The sequence below is a fragment of the Gossypium raimondii genome, chromosome 3, assembly GCF_025698545.1.
Source record: "Gossypium raimondii isolate GPD5lz chromosome 3, ASM2569854v1, whole genome shotgun sequence".
Classification (NCBI taxonomy): Eukaryota; Viridiplantae; Streptophyta; class Magnoliopsida; order Malvales; family Malvaceae; genus Gossypium; species Gossypium raimondii.
The window spans coordinates 33,971,022-33,992,253 of NC_068567.1; the positions used below are offsets into that span (position 1 = coordinate 33,971,022).

Consider the following 21,232-nt stretch of genomic DNA (forward strand, 5'->3'; position numbering starts at 1 on the left):
CAATTTAACCCACTAATCACTAGTTTTATACTTGAGGAAAGGGTTATAGTTGAGATTGCTAAATAATTTTTAACTTTTTAAAGTTAATTTAGTAAATATTTTTTAATTGGTCGCATCGGTAACTATGAGCTAAATTAGATTGATAATGCTAAGAGTTAGGTGAACATTGTAAATATATTATTGTGATAACAAATCTATGCTTTCAGTAATGATTATACCTTAAATTGAATATTTTGTAAAGCATTATGACGATAATGCTTAGAATTGAGTGAACATTGTAAACATATTATTGGAAACTAAGGCCCCCGTTGGATGGGCGGTGCATTTACCTGCGGTTAGTGTAAAAATAACGGTACCGGTGAGATTAGATACTATAGCGCGAGACAAAAAGAAAGCTAAACGCATCGCACTGGAGGTAAACACCCATCCAAAGGGCCTTAAAGCTGACACTCAAACTCATATTTATGCAAGAATTGCTTACCAACTTGGAGTAGTGATTCAAAACTTGCCCATTTGCCAGGGTAGAATGGTTCTTGAGAATTCATTTGTTCATAACAAACCTTTAGATGTTGGATACAAAAGTGGGTACCCTTGAAAGATGAAAATGCAATCGAATTCTATTCTAATTGTACCACTATGTTTGAAGAAGAAAAAAAAACCCAATCCGATAGCAGTGATTCAGCAAGCAAGAGCATAGAGGGATAATATAATTGAGACACACAAAAATCAAAATGGGAGAGCAAAAACAAAGACGAAACCATCGACCTAGCATGAATATGCCCATGCAAGATTAATGTTACTGCCACACATTCTTGGCATTAATATGAAATATAATATTAATAATTGTGCTTGCTGGGTCACAAACGGAAAATGGATCTACATACAGTCCCACTAGAAATTAAAGCCAATTCTAGTAAACAGCAGACATTTCATTTCCTGCCTAAATATCACAATGCTTCAAAGACATCCACTACAGCATGAAGCTATGAAGATGGTCCAAACAACAACAATAGTTCAAAATCTAATTATAACTAGGGGTTCTTTTTTGTCCATATATACCAAAAAGAATTATACAATTCGATTCTATTTTTAATTCAATTTTATTTAAAATTGAAATAATAAAAATTCCAATTTGAAACGTTATCTTAGGAGAAGGGAGAAGGGATAAGGGAAGAAAGGATTTGAAGTAATAGGAAATAAAAAGAACAGTAACAGGAAGGCAACACATAGATATGTACGTGTCAAGGTTCATGGGTTAATATCTCCCAAGTGTCCCACATGATTCCAATTTCTCTTTGCCTAATTTAAGCAAATGCACTTCCACTTCTCATCCATGCACAAGCTCTCAATTCCAACCCCAACCCCAACCCTGTTTCTCTTTTGCATCCTTTGTTTCTCTCTTCATCTCCAGCACTACTTGCAAAATAACGAGCTGAAGCGGTGCTACAATAACACTAGTGTTTTCAACAATAAATTAATCATAGCCGCAGCTTGTTTCTTTTAAACTCTAAATATAAAGGAGGCCAAACATGCCGCCTCGTAGATACCAATTTGGGAGGGCTGATGAGGCCACTCACCCCGACTCCATGAGAGCCACCTTGGCTGAATTCCTCTCCACTATCATTTTCGTCTTTGCCGGCGAAGGCTCAATTCTTGCTCTTGGTACCACTATTTGTTCTAATCAATACATAATAGCTTTTAATTCATGTTTACTTACCGGGAATTAGTTTGTTGCAGACAAGATGTACAAGGATACGAGTGCGACGCCTGCAAGACTGGTGATGATAGCACTTGCGCATGGGTTGTCTCTGTTTGCAGCTGTGGCATCCAGTGTAAACGTATCTGGTGGCCATGTGAATCCAGCAGTCACCTTCGGTGCCTTGCTCGGTGGAAGGATCTCTCTCGTTCGGGCGCTGTACTACTGGATTGCTCAGCTCTTAGGTTCCATTGTGGCTTGTCTCTTGCTTCGCCTCACCGCTGGAATGGTATATATAAATAGATCATGCATGTATATATGTATATCTGTGAGTGACCGTGTGTCCTTGAGTAATGAGTTTGTTTGGCTTAATTGGTTTTGGTTTCAGCGACCGGGAGGGTTCGCCCTGGCGTCAGGAGTAGGGGAGTTGCGTGGTCTGATATTGGAGATAGTGCTGACATACGGATTGGTGTACACAGTTTATGCAACAGGGATCGATCCCAAAAGAGGAAGCGTGGGGACAATAGCACCGCTGGCTATAGGCTTAATAGTGAGCGCCAACATCTTAGTAGGCGGACCATTTGATGGAGCCGCCATGAATCCAGCCAGGGCATTTGGTCCAGCCTTGGTAGGATGGAGGTGGAACCACCACTGGATCTACTGGGTAGGTCCACTGATAGGTGGAGGTTTAGCGGCTCTGATATACGAGTACATGGTGATCCCAGCAGCGGAGCCAGCACACCCAACGCACCAGCCCTTGGCTCCAGAAGATTACTAGTCAGTGTTTCTTGTGTTTTGTACCTGTACCTGTACCTAGCTACATAACTTGGTCCTTCAGGGATCCATCATGCTTGTCGTTGCTTTCTTAAGTCTTTTTTTGCTACTTATTGTATGTTTTCTTGTATGTTTGTAAGCGATGTCATGAAAATAATAAAAAAGGTGCAGTAAGTAGAACATGTTCCTTTTTCTTTTGTTAATTTTTCTCCCAGGAATGCTCCATTAGCATATCAATAGATATATTATGTTTAGCAGTTTCAAGTCCACCACTTAGGAGGTTACCCCTTTGCTCTCTTGCAACTCTAAGCTTCAGAGAATGAATTGGTACTCTGTCACTAAATAAAAAAAACAAAAGAAAAAGATTTTGAGTAGCGGTCGCCGGGTTATTTGGCAGCCATTTTAATATTGATGTTATTTGGTATTGGCCCCCTTCGAGATAAGGGCTTAATGGAATTAATTTAAGGAGGATTTTAAGATTTCTTTGAACCCGGCTTGGCTCACCTCTCTCTCACTACAATATAAAGTTCTTATGGCTTTTTTCCCAGCTTTAGTTGCTGAGAACACAGGTACTGCTTGTGTGTGTTTTCTCCTATAAAATTTACTAATGGTTTCAAGAGGAAAAAAGGTGAAAATTGGATTTTAACATTTATTATGTGTTGTATAATATTATTTATAATTATTATATGTAGAGGTTAATATTTCGGTTTTAGATATACAATATTATTTATTATTTTTATATAAAATAAAATATTAAATATTATTTATATTTGGCCTCTTTTAAACCATTTGTATCTACTAGATGAGTAAACTAATTTTTATATATTAGATTGAGAGAGAAATTAGTATTTTCGCTTAAAAGTTTCAATTAAAAATAACATGTGGTTTTATGTGCACCTATTGATACAGCGAAAATGTTTAACAACATAAATAAATAAATAAATAAATAAAATATGATCTAACTTAACTCATATTTTAGAATACGTATTTTCGTCACTTTCAAATTTCATACGAATTTTTGAATTTGATATGAACTTTCGAGCCTGGGCTTAAAATCAAAGCCCAACTCATTAAATTTCGTTGGAAGCTTCCTCGTAATCAGAACTCCTAGTGAGCTCAAATTCTATTCTCAAAATTAAATATCCAGCAAAGGTTTCAACAGCATCCAACATTTTTCCATAGAATTCGGCACCTCATCTCAGGGCACCTGAACCTCAATGAGGACTCCCTTACATTCAAGGATCTTCGTGAGTGATCTTTCTGCTTCGCAATGTGTACTCCGGCCGACATGGCAAGCTTCTTAAAGGCTGTGTCGTTCTTTATACATCAAGATGGTAAATATTATCTTCGCTGGAACCTCACTACAGGTTTTTTCTGACTTGATTCTGCTTATCTTTATTGGTTCCAAATTCTTCTTCCGGCTTTGACAATTGAAGCTAGACTTGGAAGCGTAACTTAGTTCCCAAAATGGCTTTCTTCTTCATCAAATCACTCCTATTGGAGCTTTCTTCAACACGACGTTTGCTTTCTGGTACGTTGTCCCTTTTTGTGGCTCAACAAGCAAAACTTTCCTTCTTTTTTGAGAGTACAAACTATCACTTCTCTTTGGAACCGGCTTATAACTCCTGTTACCATGCTTCTTTCTTTTGGAGTTTCGCTCAAGGAGTGGATTGAATTCGACATGGCCTCCAAATTCTTCATATCAAAACCACGACTCCATTGGAAACATGTCTTTCTGTACTTCTTGCGGAGTACTGGCTTGCTCTTAATGCCATGAGTTTCGGTAATCCCATGCAACTTCCATCCATTGTCTCAAAAACTCTTGCAAACACTTTTGAAGTTCTCTCTCTTTCTTATAAACCCATGAAGACTGCTTATCATCAATTTGTGCATGTCAAATGGCACCCACCTGAAGTTAGCTTGTTCAATTTGAGTTGTGATGGTTCAGTTATAGGAAATTCAGGTTCCATGGGAGCAGGTGCTATTATTTGTATTTGTTACACATAGTTTGCCTGACCCTCAACCAGAGAAACATTTTAAAATCATTTAAATTCATTGCATAAGTGGTCAAAGGCATTCAAGACACAAAAGGAGCTTTTGGGAGTTGAAAACAACAAAAACAACATTTTTTGTTATGCAATAGAGGCACCTTTTGTAGATGTAACCATACATCTCCCTAAAATTATAGCTTGCTGCTGACTTGGATGTACTAATATGTCCAACCCAAATTCAAGATGTTAAGGCCCATTTTGACCCGGAGCCCATTTACCAATTTTAACCCAACTAACCTAATACCCAATTGAAACCCAAACCTAAACTCCTACCCATTACAACCAAAACAGGCCCAATATCACCCCAACCCAACAAACCAAGTCAAACTAGGGTTTCAGAAAAGCTGAAACCCTAGCCCTTCTAATGTCTGCGCTTCATGACCACACTTTACGCCACCGCTTGCGCGTCGCCACCCACCCACACCTTGCCGCCCCATCAATCATCTGCAAAATGAAAAGAACACGCAACAGCAGCAGAAGCAACAAATAGAAAAGAAAAATGACAGTTTAAAATAATTGTAAAATGTTCAAATCGGTTATAAAAAGGCCTTGATCTTCGATGTAAAATTCTTTTTCTTCCTTTTCTTTTTTTTTTTAATTTAGCCGCATAATTTTACTTTTGTTTCATTTTAGTCCCGTTCAAAGTGATGCGTTTTGAAGGGTAGGATATTTCTGTTTTGGTCACCCTCCTTTTGCGCGTGTCACAATTTAATCCTTTTCTATTGTTATTTTATTATTATTACTATTATTATTATTATTATTATTATTGTTGTCATTATATTAGTTTATATATCTATTTAGCTTTTATATATATTATTTTATTTTATTATGTTATGTACTATTATTTTAATTCTTTGTCATATATTATATCTAATTTCATAATGTATTAGTTTATGTTTTTATACTAATTCAATATTGTCTATATAGTTTAAATGATTTTATTTTATAATACATTTTAAAATTTTTATTTTATATATACTTTTATGCTTTAAAATCAATAATATTTTTATACAATACTATTTTATGTATATATATGTAAATTGTAATAAACTATTTTTATTCTACATACATATCTTTGATTTATATACATACCTATATTATTTTTATATTTCGTAATTTATATACATACATATATATATATATACATTTTTATCTTCACGGATATATATATACTTATGTGTATTTTTATCTTACAATTTTATATACATATATATACATATACGTACAAATATATATATCTTTTACTTTTTTATAATCTTATTCATTTTCTTTATTTATTTCTTTATTTACATTTTCATTATTATTTTAAAAGAATGTTTTACTTTTATTTACTTACATGCTTGTTATCTCGTATGTTATTGGTTTGTATTTCATTTATTTTATTTTGTTTCTATAGCTCGTATTATTTATGCTCACATTATCGAATTCATTATCTTGTTACGCGTATTAATATCGAGTTTCATTTCTACTATTTCATGTTAGATTAATTTTATTTGATGCATAAATTATGATTTTTGAATAAGAAAAATCTCGTGTTTAGATTCGAGAAGGTCGTACCCTAACTTACTGGGTTTCGATTTTCATAATAAATCTAAATACACAAATCTTTTCAAACTCAAGTTTTAAACGATCTCGGGAATTAAGAAGAGATCGTGTCCTAACTTACTGGACATGATCCCTTTTTTTCCCCAAGTTTTAAACGATCTCGAGAATTAAGAAAAGATCGTGTCATAACTTACTAGGCGTGATACATTTTTCTAAATTCGAGATAGTTAAATATCTTTTAAATAAGTAAACTTTTCGGCATGTATTCTCATATCGGGAATTCGATACGTTGTGTCCTAACACATTGGATATGACATGTTGTTTTCTCGATATGAGGATTTCTAAAAAATAATAAAGGCAATATTTTGCATTTGGGAATTCGAGAAAACGTGCCCTAATGTGTTGGGTTTCGATTTTTTCGTTCGACCAAATAGCCAAATATCCTTTAAATTTCAGAGTAAGGCAATATTTTGCGTTTGGAATTTCGAGGAAACGTGCCCTAATGTGCTGGGTTTCGATTTTTTCGTTTGACCAAATAGCCAAAAATCCTCTTAAATCTTAATCCATGTCATTCAAGTTTTTTTTTGGATCGTATTTTAAATCTCTTTAAAGTTTTCAGTTTTCGACGCTAAGACATTAAGTAACCAACTAGGTACCAATTTTGGGCATATCAAGGGTGCTAATCCTTCCTCGTGCGTAACCGACTCCCGAACCTGTTTTTCTGAATTTCGTGGACCAAAACCGTTGTTTTAATAAAATCAAATCGTTTATTAAAAATAACCACTTTTCAAGGTGACCCGATCACACCTTATCAAAAAGGATTGGTGGCGACTCCCATTTTCGTTTTCATTTTCAAAATCTAAGTCGACCCCGTTTTTATACAAAAAAATGGTGTCAACACAAGACATGAAACTCTTAGAGCTAAAAATTAACTACTGACTTTAATGTTCAAATACCTTACCGAGACCTTGAGGCAGGGGATCGAAATTCACATTAGAAACACCTTAAAATCATCTCAAAATACCTCGAAAACACAGACACATGACACATCACTACCAAGAATCATTTATAAGACATAGTTTAGACTTAAACACTCATTAATATTGCATCATGACAACTCTTATGAACTTTAAAACTCATTCATATAATCAATCATCATCTCAAATCAAACCCATATTAGAAATTTAGACACCCATGCATCTACATTGAAACATCATTCAATCATAGCATAAAAACCAACAGCAGTGGTCCTCTAACTCAATCAATAACTACATCCAATTTCAAAGACTCAATAGTAAAATGAAACTAATATATACACAACATGAATGATCCTCTAAGTACATGCCACTAAGAGCCAAACCAATTATACACATGTTTCATACTCTTCAAGTCTTGCAATGATATTGATATGATTCAAGAAGGTGGGTTGGCTTCACTAACTCTACTCAAATCTACGCGTAAGAAATAACAATGCTGTCACACTCCAAGTTTGTCCGACCTGAGAAGGAGTGTAGATGTGAAGTTATATGTCTGGCGTAGTGTCCCCCAATTAACAATCTTCTGGTAAATTAGAGTTTGGCGTGAAGTATCCGCCGTAGAAGTAATTAAAGATTTTATCTTAGGGTATTTTGCTATTTAAGAAAAGAGTATGACAAGCGAAGAGTAAGCCTGATGAGAATTACCACCAAATATATAGTACGCCCAATTTTCCTGAGCACTGTGCTAATTGGGTTTTTGTAACGTGATCTGGTTAGAAGCCAAATGAATTGACTGGTCAAATAGCATATGTACATGATTTTTATTTACATTTCTCACGGATTTTGTAGACCATTTATTAGGACAAATTCTGGATACAATTGACACTTGTCAAGTTCCATTAAGGGGAACTAAGAGTATATGTATATGGTAAGAAGAGTTTTCCTGAATGGTTTTTCTTCCTTTAATATTATTCTATAGTTTTTCTTCTTAAACTTATATATTTTCTTGTCTTTTATTAAGTTAGAAGCTAAGGTTTTTGAATTAATCAGTGGATGTTTCATCTCCTGGTAAGTTTGATAGCTCTGCATGTTAAAATTTTGAAATAATAATGATATTCAGAAGCTTATGAATAGTAAGTTGTGAATAAGAAGCCTTGCACGGAGGTTGTTTGTAATTGAGATGTTATCAATTTGTCTATAAATGAATTTTAATGGTGGTTCCATGTTCTTTAAGCAGTTGTTGTTATTGGTTCGAGAGGGATGTTTGAGTTTAGAACTCCAAGTTGCAGTCTACGTGAGTATCAGGTGAGCCTCTATCTTGGCACTTGCATGTGGACTATTCAGTCAGAGATATATATATGATGATAATATCTTGGACAATTGGTAAGTGTGTATGCGAAGTAATGAAAAGATTTTGCTTGAGGAATGATGATATGTGTGAGGTACTATATAAGTAAGAAGTTATATAAGTTGCTTGTGATATCTGATATGAGAAAGTAAGAATCAGTTAAGTATACGAAAAAATCTGGGTAAGTGACTTTTGAGTAAAACATCCCTTTGTGATGCATATGGTAAGACAGCTATATTGCTAACCAGACTGGCAGATCATGATATGAAGATAAGCGTAAGTTCATGTGGTTGAGACTCGTGGCATTACATGACAACAAAAACACTCATGGAGTTGCCTCTAGTGAGATGAAGACTGGACTGGCTGATCACAACATGAGATTGTGTAAGTCTATGTAGCTGAGACTCATGACATAATATGATAATAAGAATACTCATGGTGATGCATTTGGTAATATGTAAACTGGACTAACAGATCATGACATGAAGATATGTATAAGTCCATGAGGGAGAAACCCATGGCACCTTTTGTGAAAGTCCGCTGGGATAGTAAACACATGATTCTGTATGTTGCCTATGTGGCATGATCTACTACACCTTAATGGCATACTTTGTGTAGCATTTGTGATGAATTCTGAAACACCTATGTGGCGTATTCGGAGATGTCTACGTGGAAGAATCTGGTTATCAACCTTTGTGGTAAGATCTGGGTAAGTTTTGAGATTTCTTCGAAAGGTAATTCTATGATAATGATTTGATATGTCTGAAGTTAACTTGGTTTGGTTAGTCTTGTGATGAAATTAAATGAGTCTTAAGGGACGTTTCTAGAAAGAAAGTATGTATTTGTATTTCTAAAGAAAGAATCTGCCATAGTAGTCTTCTAGAGTAGGCTATGGGTGTATTCGTCATTATGAAAGGCATAAATGTTCATTGGTCTGAGTTCATCTATGATATGTAGGGTCGAAATCTAAGCTGTCTGGTATCCGCCATATCTGAATAGTATCATGTCTCGTTTTGGTGTTTGAGCCATTCTTGTGTTATGTAACGTACATGTTTGGAATCCTTTTGAATAATCTAGAATGTTTCATCATCAGTATGAGTTTGTTTTGGGTTTGAATCAGGATATTATCTGATTGGTAGTCTCATAGTTATCAAAATTAGTATGAGAATCCGTCAAATGTAAGATTAGTTAGAAAGTATCTGTTAAGGAATAATATCTGTGAACAACCATTCTGAAGAAAAATGTTAAATGTTTGTTTCAAGAGGAAATCCATTAAAAGTGGGCTCTATATAGATATTCTTTTGAGAATTTCCTTTTTTGTTCTAAAAGAAAATAAGATATATATATCGTTTGGTAAGATCTAGAGTCAGCGAAGGTGTGAAGTAAGAGTTGATATGTTAAGTGTGATAGTTGGCGTATATGTATATATATCAGATATTATGGAAGTATCCTCCAAAGTCATAGATGTGATCCAAATTTTGCAAGATGGGGAATTCAACTAGAATGGTTCGAAGGTACTCTGTGTTAAAAACTCACTAAGTTCGCGTGAACTTATAAAGTGTTTGTTCTAATTTCAGGTCTTGTTGTGAGAGTAAGTATGCTAGGAGGGACCAAGCCAAGAATGCACCAAGGAAATGACGAGTTGGGTTATTATGCATACAGAGGATATCTTAGGAGTAAGGCATATAGTATACTACGCCAAGATTAGCCCGTATTTAATGAACCTTTGTGTTGTAATGTCTTACATTATTTTAAAAGTCTGTTTATCTTTGGATGTCTTCTTTATTTCTTTTATTCAGAAAATATTTAATAATATAAAAAGAGATATGTTGAAAAAAGTTCATACACAAATTTTTTAAATATTTATGCTATGTGTTTGTATTTTATAACATCTGATATTCGGGCTCGGTAAGTCCAGTTGGGTAGAAAGTGACATAGGTGTGTTAAGCATAAAGCTTAGTAAGATCTCAAGGAAATAAACTTACCTTTTTACAGAGTGTGAGATTCAAGCATTTGATATAATTTAGAGAATATAACAATTAGTGATAATAAAAATTAAGGCATTCATATAATAATCACATACTCATTAAGCTCATGAAAGAGGTTATATTTCTTTTACTTAATTAATTTCCATATTTTACATTACTAAAAGCATAACCTTTCCAAGTTCAAAAAAATTTCCATCACATGTTCCATTGTTTAAAGAATGAAGTCCCATTGTCTAAACCAAATTGTTCACACATTTAGACTCATAACACTTGGTAACTTTAGTTTAAGTTTATTTCACATCATTAGTTCATTAAACCAAATTTTTCACACATTTAGACTCATAACACTTGATAAATTTAGTAAAATAAGGCTCAGAAAAATGGGATTTCAACTGAAATCAACTCATGTTGCATTTAACGTGCATTTTTCCAATACACCAACACATACCAAAAAGAATCCATAGTGGACCTAAGTGCAATGCCATAAATTAACCTATTTTCGTCCCATTTACACATCGTCATTCCAAGGCACACAAATTCAATCCCTATTAGCATGCCAATTGTATCTTAGTTATTCTACCAAGTTTACAAGGGCACAATTACTATTAATTATCGTTTTCACATCATCAATTATTATAATTCACTTCTCTTCTACTCATGTGAATATATATATGAATATATAGACACAAATATACCCATATAAACACATTTACTAATGGGTCACAAAACAAGTCTCATAACCATTTCGCACATATGTAATTTTACACATCATATGTTAATGAGAAACACATAAAAGTTCTATTTGATTTCACATTCTTAGAGTTTCGCTTCACTATATTATATTTCACAATCTTAATCTTTCAAACTTAGTAATATAGTCATACTTCAAACATAAGAGCCACAATTAGCCTTAACACCGTGATTTAACCCATATTCCATAATTAATAAGTTTATGCCACATTAATGAGTAGTTTAGGACCTCTACTATGTTTTGTCTCATTTTATCAACACAATACTTATTATGCATTTTCAATTAGCCATTTATTATATTGATTACCTCTTTAGTGATTTCATTTATAGAGTAATAAAATTTTCATGAGAACTTACCTTCCAAAAAGAACAAAAGTATGGACAAAGCTCTTTTATCCTATCTTTACTCTCCAATATTTTCTTCTCCTTTTCTAAAGCCCCATTTCTCAAGCTCTTTCTCTTTAAAACACATTAAATAGACATAATTAATTCTTACCAATAAAACGAGGAGATGTGACTTATGGAAATCAACTTTATATACATCTTCAAACTGTATGGTAAGGGGATTAACTCATCTTTCCAACCTATCATCCTTTGACATTTTTTCAACTATATTGTTGTATACAATACTTTCACCTTTACCTCATCCACTCACTACTTTCTACCAATTAGATGAACCATCGGCACAATCTTCATCCACATTTACCTCTAAACATTGATGCAGTTAAGGACAGACATGACTCACTCCAACTCAGGTATTCCTATAGGCAGAGATAAGAGAGAATAAGACCCACAAAACTCGACCATGGCCTCAAACAACTCTGGACCAACAACGAGTTGGGTTCGCTCATTAGTTTCCAACCCGACCACAACCATGTCACCATTATGACCCATATAATCTCTATGATCCACACTACCCATACTACACATGTTATACCGAACATCCACCATCAAGATATTATGTTCACCACCCACCACCTACCAAAAATTACCCCTACTCCATCTCAGGAGAACAAACATCTTAAAATCCTAATAAAATTTCAAAATAGTATTAAAAAATACAAGAAAAAATGAAAAATCTTAGAACAACAACTTTCCATGTAAAAATGAATTTATTAATAGCAGTAATAGGTTAATACTCATAGCAAGAAAATTATTGAAAAGTTATAAGCCAACTACAATCCTCAACCTAAGGTATCTTAATAAGAGGCTCAACGAAAATAAACAACTTAGTTATTTCCTCATAAGAAAAGAGGCCAAACAACCAACCCCATTCCCACCAAAAATGAAAAACTCTCAACAACATAGGACTATTCCAATAAGCTTTTGGCCCTAAAGATAGTAGGAGAGTATATGTCGTCAACCTTCAAGTTGATTAAGGAAATGTAAAATGGCCAAGGCAACCCTAAAAATCACTCTTAACACGCTAAAGTACGAAATGAACATACTAGGCACATTCAATGCATTGAAGCGTCACACCTTCTTGATGACTCTAAGGACAATGTGAGAGCTTGGTGTTTGTCTTCGCTAAACATGTATTTATCTTTGCTAAATAATTCTATCTATTCTTTTAACGAGCTAGAGAACCTATTGATGAACAAGTTTCTCACAGATCACCGCTAAACGTACGAACTTTTAGACTAGAAATATTGTAATAGAAACATATGAAATTAAAGCAATGGTGTTCGCAAGTATGTGAGTCAAACTATAATATAGTATTGTACAATGAGGTACAGGAAGTGCTACCAAGTCCGTACCCAAGGGAGGATAGATTAAACTTAAAATTATATAACGACAAAGAATAATAAAATTTAAGATCATAAAATAAATGAAAATTACTGAAAAGAAATTAACAAGTAACGAAATCTTGAATAATAGGTAGAAGATTAACTCGCTTCAGTGTTTGTAATTAACTTAAAAATCGGGTTTTAATGAATTAGCTAATAACTAACCAATTATTACCTCTCGGCCTATAATTGATTATTTAATCGATAAAAATTACTTATCTCTTGACCTCGCAGTTTAAACCAGGATAAATTATGAGGTGCTCGATAGACTTATCCTCTTGACTTATCTACCTATATTGCTTCCTAGGATTTAAGCATGAATAATTTAAGCCAACTAATTCTATGAAAAACCCTCGTTCTTCCATTAATTACTCCCACATCCGCTTGTTAATCTTCCTAAGGGGATTAGTTACTCATGAATCTAAATACCATTTTCCCTAGAAATAATTTAATCATACAAAACACACAAATTAAACTAAAATAAGAGGAGAATAGAAATCAATCTGTTTGATATGTTGGGTGTGCTCGATTGCGGAAATTCCTTTAACAACTAGCAAGATATTGAAGATTGCAAGAGAAAAGTAAAAGAAAAATACTGAAAAACCGAATAATAGAAGCTTGGACTCAAATCGGATCCAAGTATGAAAATAAGAAAGAAAATCATTTTGAAACTAAAATAAAAATCTAATTAAAACTAAGTCTATAACTAAAACCCTAAGAATGGTCTTTATTTAGCCTCCCCATAGCTCAACCTAAGCCTTGCTATTTATAGGCAAGATTAGCTGCCCTAATTAGGTCAAATACAGACCTTAATTTTGATAAATATTGAGTGTGAAAAAAAAACCTTTGTGAGAGAAGAGCTTTTGCAAACCAAGGGACGACCAAAAAAAATAAAGGTTGAAGAGACTAACATGAATAACCTGTAGGTGAGGGAAATATTAAGTTGATTTTTTAAAATTTGGTTTAACTGCCTCATAAACACCTTTTACAAGTCAGCCCGTATTTCAAAATTAAAGGTCTTTAAAACTCATTTTCAAAAATTGATTTGATTTTCTAAAAGCCATAGTCGAAAAAATTTCTAGTTTATCGTGCAACGAAATTCCTGAACACATTAGAGCTAAATTCCCAATTTACCCTCTAAACTTTTAAGCCCTATTTTGGGGTGTGACAAGATCTAGAATGTTTCATCATCAATATGAGTTTATTTTGGGTTTGAATCAAGATATGATCTGATTGGTAGTCTGATAGTTATTAAACTCAGTTTGACAATCTGCCAAATGTAAGATCAGCTAGAAAGTATCCACTAGTGAGTAGTATCTATGAACAACCATTCTGGGGAAAATGTTAAATGTTTATTTGTAGAGTAAATCTGTTGAAAGTGGGCTATGTATAGATATTGTTTTGAGAAGTGCATTTGTTGTTCTATGAGAAAAGAATATATATATTGTCTGGTAAGATCTGGAGTCAACCAATGTGTGAAGTGAGAGTTGATACGTTAAGTATGGTAGTTGGTGTATAGGTATATATTAGATAATATGAAAGTATCCTCCGAAGATAGAGATGTGATCCATAATTTGCAAGATGAGGAATTCAACTAGAAAGGTTCGAAGGTATTCTGTGCTAAAAACTCATTAAGTTCGCGTGAAGTTACAAAGTGTTTGTTCTTGTTTTAGGTCTTGATGTGAGAGTAAGAATGCCAGGAATGCTCCAAGGAAATGGCAAGTTGGGTTATTATGCATACAGATGATATCGTAGGAGTAAGGCATAAAGTATACTATGCCAAGATTAGTCTGTCTTTAATGAACTTTTATGTTGTAATGTCTTACATTATTTTAAAAGTTTGTTGTATTCTTAGATGTCTTCTTTTTTTAATTTGATTAAAAAAATATTTAATAATAAAAAAAGAGATATGTTGAAAAAGGATCATAAGAAGATTGTTTAGACATTTATGCTAAGTGTTTGTACGTCATAACATTCGATATCCTAACTCAGTGGTTCGGTTCAGGTAAAGCCTGTTACACAAGGCTCATGACGTTACAAGCCAAAAAGCCCTATGTGACCTTAGCATCGATGTCTATAAAATTGAAACTTACAGAACTTAATAAGACATGAATAAGTTAGATTCTTTCATGTATATATACATCATATCTACATACCTTATTTCGATTGAATAATGTGAAAATTATTATTTTGATAAGATTACTTGTATTTCTATTTATCTTGTAACTTTTTGAACCAAAATGATTTGCTCCCCAAGTTATGAATTTGCAATGTATCATTCATAAGTTGTATAATAGAAGAATTTATTATAATGTACATTGATCTGCCACAATTTGTTGTGATAAGCTAGAGTCTTTTCGACATTTAACGAGCTTGTTTTCTAGCTCTTTTACATGTTTTTATTACATTTTATGTTTTTATTAGTTTTAGTTTAATTTCTATAAAATATCCATTTTATGGAATTATTAGCCATGTGATGTCCTAATGGGCCAATACGGGCCTAGGGATGAACAACGAGCTAACAGAGTGTGCAGGACACTAATTTCATTTCGGGCCGAGAAGCAGTGTCGCAACACTAGGATGTGGTGTTGCAACATCGAACTTCGAAGCAAAAGAATTCAAACTTGAATGGCAGTGTCGTGACACCGGGCGATGAATCAGACTTATTTAACTAGGGGTGTTTTAGTCCGTATAATGAATAATTATCAGTTTTGAAGGCTATAATTAACCTAATTAGGTCAAACATTTTTTTCTATAGATAGGTGTGTTAAACCTCGCTTTGGAAGGTTTGGCAAAGTGAGCCACTTACATTAGTTTAGGGTTTTTAGTTTTAGTTTTAGTTTTTATTTTATTTCAATTTAATCTTTTTTATGTTATAAATAGATTTTGTTCTTTGTTTAGCTTGGATTTGATTTCAATCTAAGACTATAATTAAGTATTTTTTAATTATTTCTTTTCGATTTCAATTGCAATCGAGACTGTCTTCACGATTTTGAAAGGATATCCGGCTTTCACACGCAAATCGACATAAAACAAATTTATTTTCTTATTCCGTTTTTCTATTTAATTTTCTGCTTTGCATGTTTAATATGAAATTAGGGATAATTGCATCTAGATCCATGAGTGGCTAGTTTCCTTAGGCAGATTACCAAGAGGATGTGAGGATAATTAATGGAAGAATTAGGGTTTGAGTCTGAGTTGGTTTAAATTATGTGCGATTAAACCCTAGGATTGACAACCCTAGGAAGTAATTTAGGATAAACGAGATCGAGAGATAAGTTTATAAAGTAAATCATAATTTATCCCGGTTAAGAAAGTGAGGTCGAGAGATAAGCTTGTATTGGTCGATTAGTTAATTAGTTAGAGGCCAAGAGTTAATAACTGGTTAATTAATAGCAAACTTAATAAAACTCGAGTTCTGAAGTTAATTAGGAACACTAAAGTGAGTTAATCTTCTACCTAGTTTATTGAATTCTGTTCGATTGTTAATTTATTTCTTTAATTTTAGTTAATTTATGTTATTTCGATTAATTATTTTTATTTTAGTTTTTCATAATATAATTTTAGATTATTACTATTTAACTCTGTTAATGTAGAAAATTAATTTTAGTTTAATTCAATCTCCCTTGGGTACAATCCTCAGAATACTTGGAGTATTTCGTTGTAACACTTTACTATAGTACAATTTCAACCATATACTTACACATACCACTCCTTTATTTTTTTTATTTTTTTGCTACAATATTTTCAATCCAGACGTTCGCACATCCGGTGGTGATCAAGTTGTTGGCGCCATTGCTGGGGAGGTTTTGGAATTAAATTTAAATTTTATTTTCTATACTTTAATAAGATAAATTGGAAAACTTAGAATTATATATACAAATTTTAATTTTAGTTATTTCTATTAATTTTAATTTTAAGTTACTAATTTTTTTTCATTTCTCTAATTTCAGTGTATGACTCGAAGTGAAACCGTCCTAATCAATCCTATCAGAGAGAATTCTGAGACAAACCCGTCAACAAATGTAAAACAATCCACCCATAGTAGCCGACTTACCTCGAGAAAACCCTCTATTTGACGAACCATTCAAATCAGAAGCACATCTCTAAAGAGAGCCAATGATGACTTAACAAGAGCAAGCATTGCGCGAATACGTGCTACCTACTTTAGATGCGGGCCGAGGCAGTATTGACAGGCTGGCGATCAACGCATATAATTTTGAAATTAAGATGGCCACCATATAGATTATTCTAAATAACTTGCAATTCTGATGCAATATGATAGAAGACCTGAACCAACACTTAAAATGATTTTTGTAGCTTTGTGATACTTTCAAGTATAACTGGGTTACCGATGACGCCATCTATCTTCAGTTGTTTTGCTTTTCGATGTGCGAAAATGCGTACGAATGACTTGATTTTCAAAGCCTGCTTCCATCACTACATGGTACGAATTAGCGAGGAAATTTTTACATAAAATTTTCCCCATTAGTTAACCATTCAATTGATGTGTGACATAGCCAACTTCAAGTAAATTGAAGGCGAAACATTATACGAAGCATAAGAATGTTTTAACTCACTGCTAAGAAAGTGCTAACATCACAGAATACAAGAATTTTGGCAACTGCAAATATTTTACAATGGATTGGATGGTAGCTTAAGAGTCGGATTAGATGGTGCATCTAGTAGGGCCTTCAGGAACAACACATACGATTGAGCCTGTCAATTGATGGAGGACATGTATATGAACTCGTATATGTGGACCAATGAGTGCTTCTCATATAATCTGAGGCCGTCAGCAGCTAAATCAGTTAAAGATAATAATAAATATCAACATATTTTAGAAATGCTACATCATCTCGAGACTACTATTAAGCCTTCCATGAACAATATCGCTCGAAGCTACTTGTTGTATTCTAAAACCTAAACGAAAGAAGTTAATTATTTGGGCAATAGGGGTGGAAATCTCCATTCAAATACCTAGAACCTCGATTGGAAGGACCATCCCAACCTAAAGTGGAGAGGTAATCAAGGTAGTAGAAACCTGATTCAAAATTGACAAAACCCTTCGTATCAACCACAACATATTCAAAAATCTCAAGAAAGAACCAAAAGCAACGATCACATTGGTTGTGGTTAATGATTGGATCGAATCAAAGGTGAAATGTAATTAATGAGGTCTAACATTCAACAAGTGAAATACAAATATGCTCAAACTTGTGCTAATGTGGCCAAATTAAAGGAAGAGGTGCACAACATCGTAAGCGCGTTGAATGAAATGCGAGGGCAAATATGCATTGGCATTCCAAGCAATACGAAAAACAACCTCTGAAAGGAAGGAAAAGAACATGTGAATGTCACTGCACTCCGCTCGGGTAAGACTTTAATAAGCTTGAATTCACCTATGTAAAAAGAGGATGACAAGGTTGAGACGGTTGATGAAACCCTTGATGAGCCAAAACTTGAGGAACAAATGGAGAAAGTAGTCAAACCGATAGCTGAGCCAGAAATTGCACAACATCCGAAACTAGTTTTGAAGTACATACCGTTTCCATCAAGGTTAGAGGAAAATCAATGAAGGGATGAAGCTGAATTTGTAAGTTTTCTAAACATATTTCAATCCCTTAATGTTAATTTTCCACTGCTTGAAATAAACGACATGATACCAAAATATGTCAAGTACTTAAAAGAGATAATGTCTAGGCATAGGAAATTAAAGAAAGGTGAGAAAATTGATATTAACGCTCTTGTAGTGCAATAATTTCCCAAAAAATACCCTCGAAGTTAAAAGATTCGGGCAGTTTTACAATTCTCGTATATATAGGGACAAACACTTTAGCAAGGCCCTTTGCGATTTAGGGGCCAGTATTAGTTTGATGCCCTTATCTCTACTTACTTAAAACTTGGATTGGGACAATTGGAAAACACAATGATCACACTACATTTAGTCAATAGGTCTCTCGTGCACCCCAAACGGGTACTTGAAGACATATAGGTTAAAGTGAGGGTTTTATTATCCCCGTCAATTTTGTTTTTCTTGACTTTGAAGAGGACCAAGACATTCCCATTCTATTGGGTAGGTCATTTTTGGCCACGTCTAGATCGACCATCGATCTCGAAAAAATGAACTAATCATGAAAATCAATAGTGAAATAAAAGTCTTAAAATGTGGCCACGATTCCTAAAATAAAGAATTAGGAAATAAATTAGGTGAGAATTGTTTTGCAATTTTCTATATTACACCTAACAACCTTTATTGGAGGTATGGTTCTGGTTCGATGTGTGTAGGAATGCACAAATTGAAGGAGTGTGATAGATGGAAAGACCCCAGATGGAAAGGCACATGTTGGATGGATTGCGACGATAAAAAACGGAACAAGAATTCGATGAAAGAAATAAATGGGCTATCAAATGAGTCTAGTAGCCACACATAAGTAATCATTGAAATCTTTAATCTATGTAGTAAAGTAATGCAAATTAAATTTTGTTTTCGTATTTCTGAACTTCAATTAGGTTTAGTAATTTTATTTAGTATGGGATTATGACATTAGGGAGTCTGAAGGTGGCTAATTGGGACGTATTTTCAAATTAGGAGTAAACGAAATGGATTGAAATGCCCAAAAATGCAAAAATTGGGAACACGAAGGATGTGTCACGGCACCGAACTTTGACATTGCAACACGAAACTTCAAATACTCTAGTATTTTCAAGATTCAAGCTATGTCGTAACACTGCTTCTTGCCGTGACATAGTACATCGAAGCATAAAAAAATTAATTTCCAGACTCGTGTCGTGACACCGTATTTTGAATAAAAAATATTTTGAAAATTAGGGTCAGTGTCGCAACACTGGCATTGGGCTTGCAGTTTTTGACCCATTTTCTATGCAACCCGATTGACCCTATATATAACTTAAAACATTTTAAACCTTAATTTCCCCACTAATCTTACTCTAATCAAACTCCCTCACCCCCTAAACAGCATTCGACCCTTACCTCTCTCTCTACTTTCGATTTTTGCAAATTTTCACAACTTTCTCTTCACCTATCGTGTAACAACCCAAATCTGGCGAGTCTAAAGTTTCGGTGTATAGCAGTAAATTGTTTGTCCAGCATAGTCTTTTCTGCCCAAAAGATTATTTTGGCGTATACGTGTAGGTGTATACTAACCGCCACAAGTAAGAATTTGATATTATGATATTCTACCAAGTATAAAGGAGAAGTTCATGTTAAGAGATTAAGGGTAAGTATAGAAAGAGTATTTGCCAAAAATGTAGTACACTTGCACCATGTTTGGTTGGGTGTAATGGATTAGCCATTACACCCCTATTCCGTGGCCCACTCAATACGCCGTTTGGTTTGCTGTATTGCCCTAATATGGGCCTATTACAATGCGGACGGATTCGGCATTTTCTCTGCTTCAGCACCGATTTCTAATCCCTTCCAAAAGCAAAGATTAGGTAATCAGTCTCTGTTTTACCCTCATCAATTTCTACTTCTTCTTCCATCGGTATTAATTTCTGTCCTCATTTCTTCCGCTTCAATCCAAATCTCCTCCCATTTCTTTACCCATTCTCTCTCTCGGTCTCTTTTGAATTTTTTCCCTGTCTTTTTTTTAGCTTTGGGTAACCAAAGGCCAAAACACACACACGTTAGGATCTATTTTTTGTGGTTTTTGAAATCCACTACTTCATTGGAGACTGATTTTAGTGGATTTATTTCTCTGTTGTTTCTTTGTTGCGATTTTTGTAACCCCTGCTTCATCGGAGGCTGATTTCAGGTATGAATCTTTGCTTCAACATCATCTTCGGCTTTCTCTGTTTTAATTTTTCTCTCATTTAGATTTTTCAACATTGTCTTCAACATTGTCCCCTTATTTTTCTCTCCTTTAGATTTTTCTCTCTTTTTTTTTACTTAATCCGGATTTTTAATTTTCTTTCTCATGATACCATTGTTGACGTAGCTTTAATTTTAGTATTTGTTGTAGTTTTTCTCTCTTAGAAATTAAACAGAGAGTTTAGGATTTTGAGAGGTTTGGATTCTAGTGGAAGAGTTGATGTCAGGTTGTACTGCTATTTGGTTGCCTAGAAAATTTAAAGGAACGCGAACAGTTTAGAAGGCTTATCGAAGTATATAGATGTCATCTTAAAGGACTAAAAAAGAAGAATGTGAAAGTTCAGAGTTCAGTGTAAAATCTATAGTTAGATATTACATTACATCCACTTCAAATAATAAGGGCATAGAATAGCTTACATTTATTGCTTGGGAATTTGAAATATCTTCATTATGAAACTTTTCTTCATTCTGAAAGTAAATGC

General features: G+C 33.9%; 1 protein-coding gene across 1 annotated transcript; it reads left to right on the forward strand.

Annotated features, from left to right (window-relative positions):
* The first annotated feature begins 1,328 nt into the window (after positions 1-1,328).
* On the forward strand, positions 1,329-2,673 carry LOC105794120 (probable aquaporin TIP3-2). Its single transcript, XM_012623116.2, has 3 exons — positions 1,329-1,662; positions 1,738-1,985; positions 2,085-2,673. Exons 1-3 carry the CDS (start codon positions 1,530-1,532, stop codon positions 2,472-2,474), a joined length of 771 nt encoding a protein of 256 aa, XP_012478570.1. The 5' UTR covers positions 1,329-1,529; the 3' UTR covers positions 2,475-2,673.
* The last annotated feature ends 18,559 nt before the right edge of the window (positions 2,674-21,232 follow it).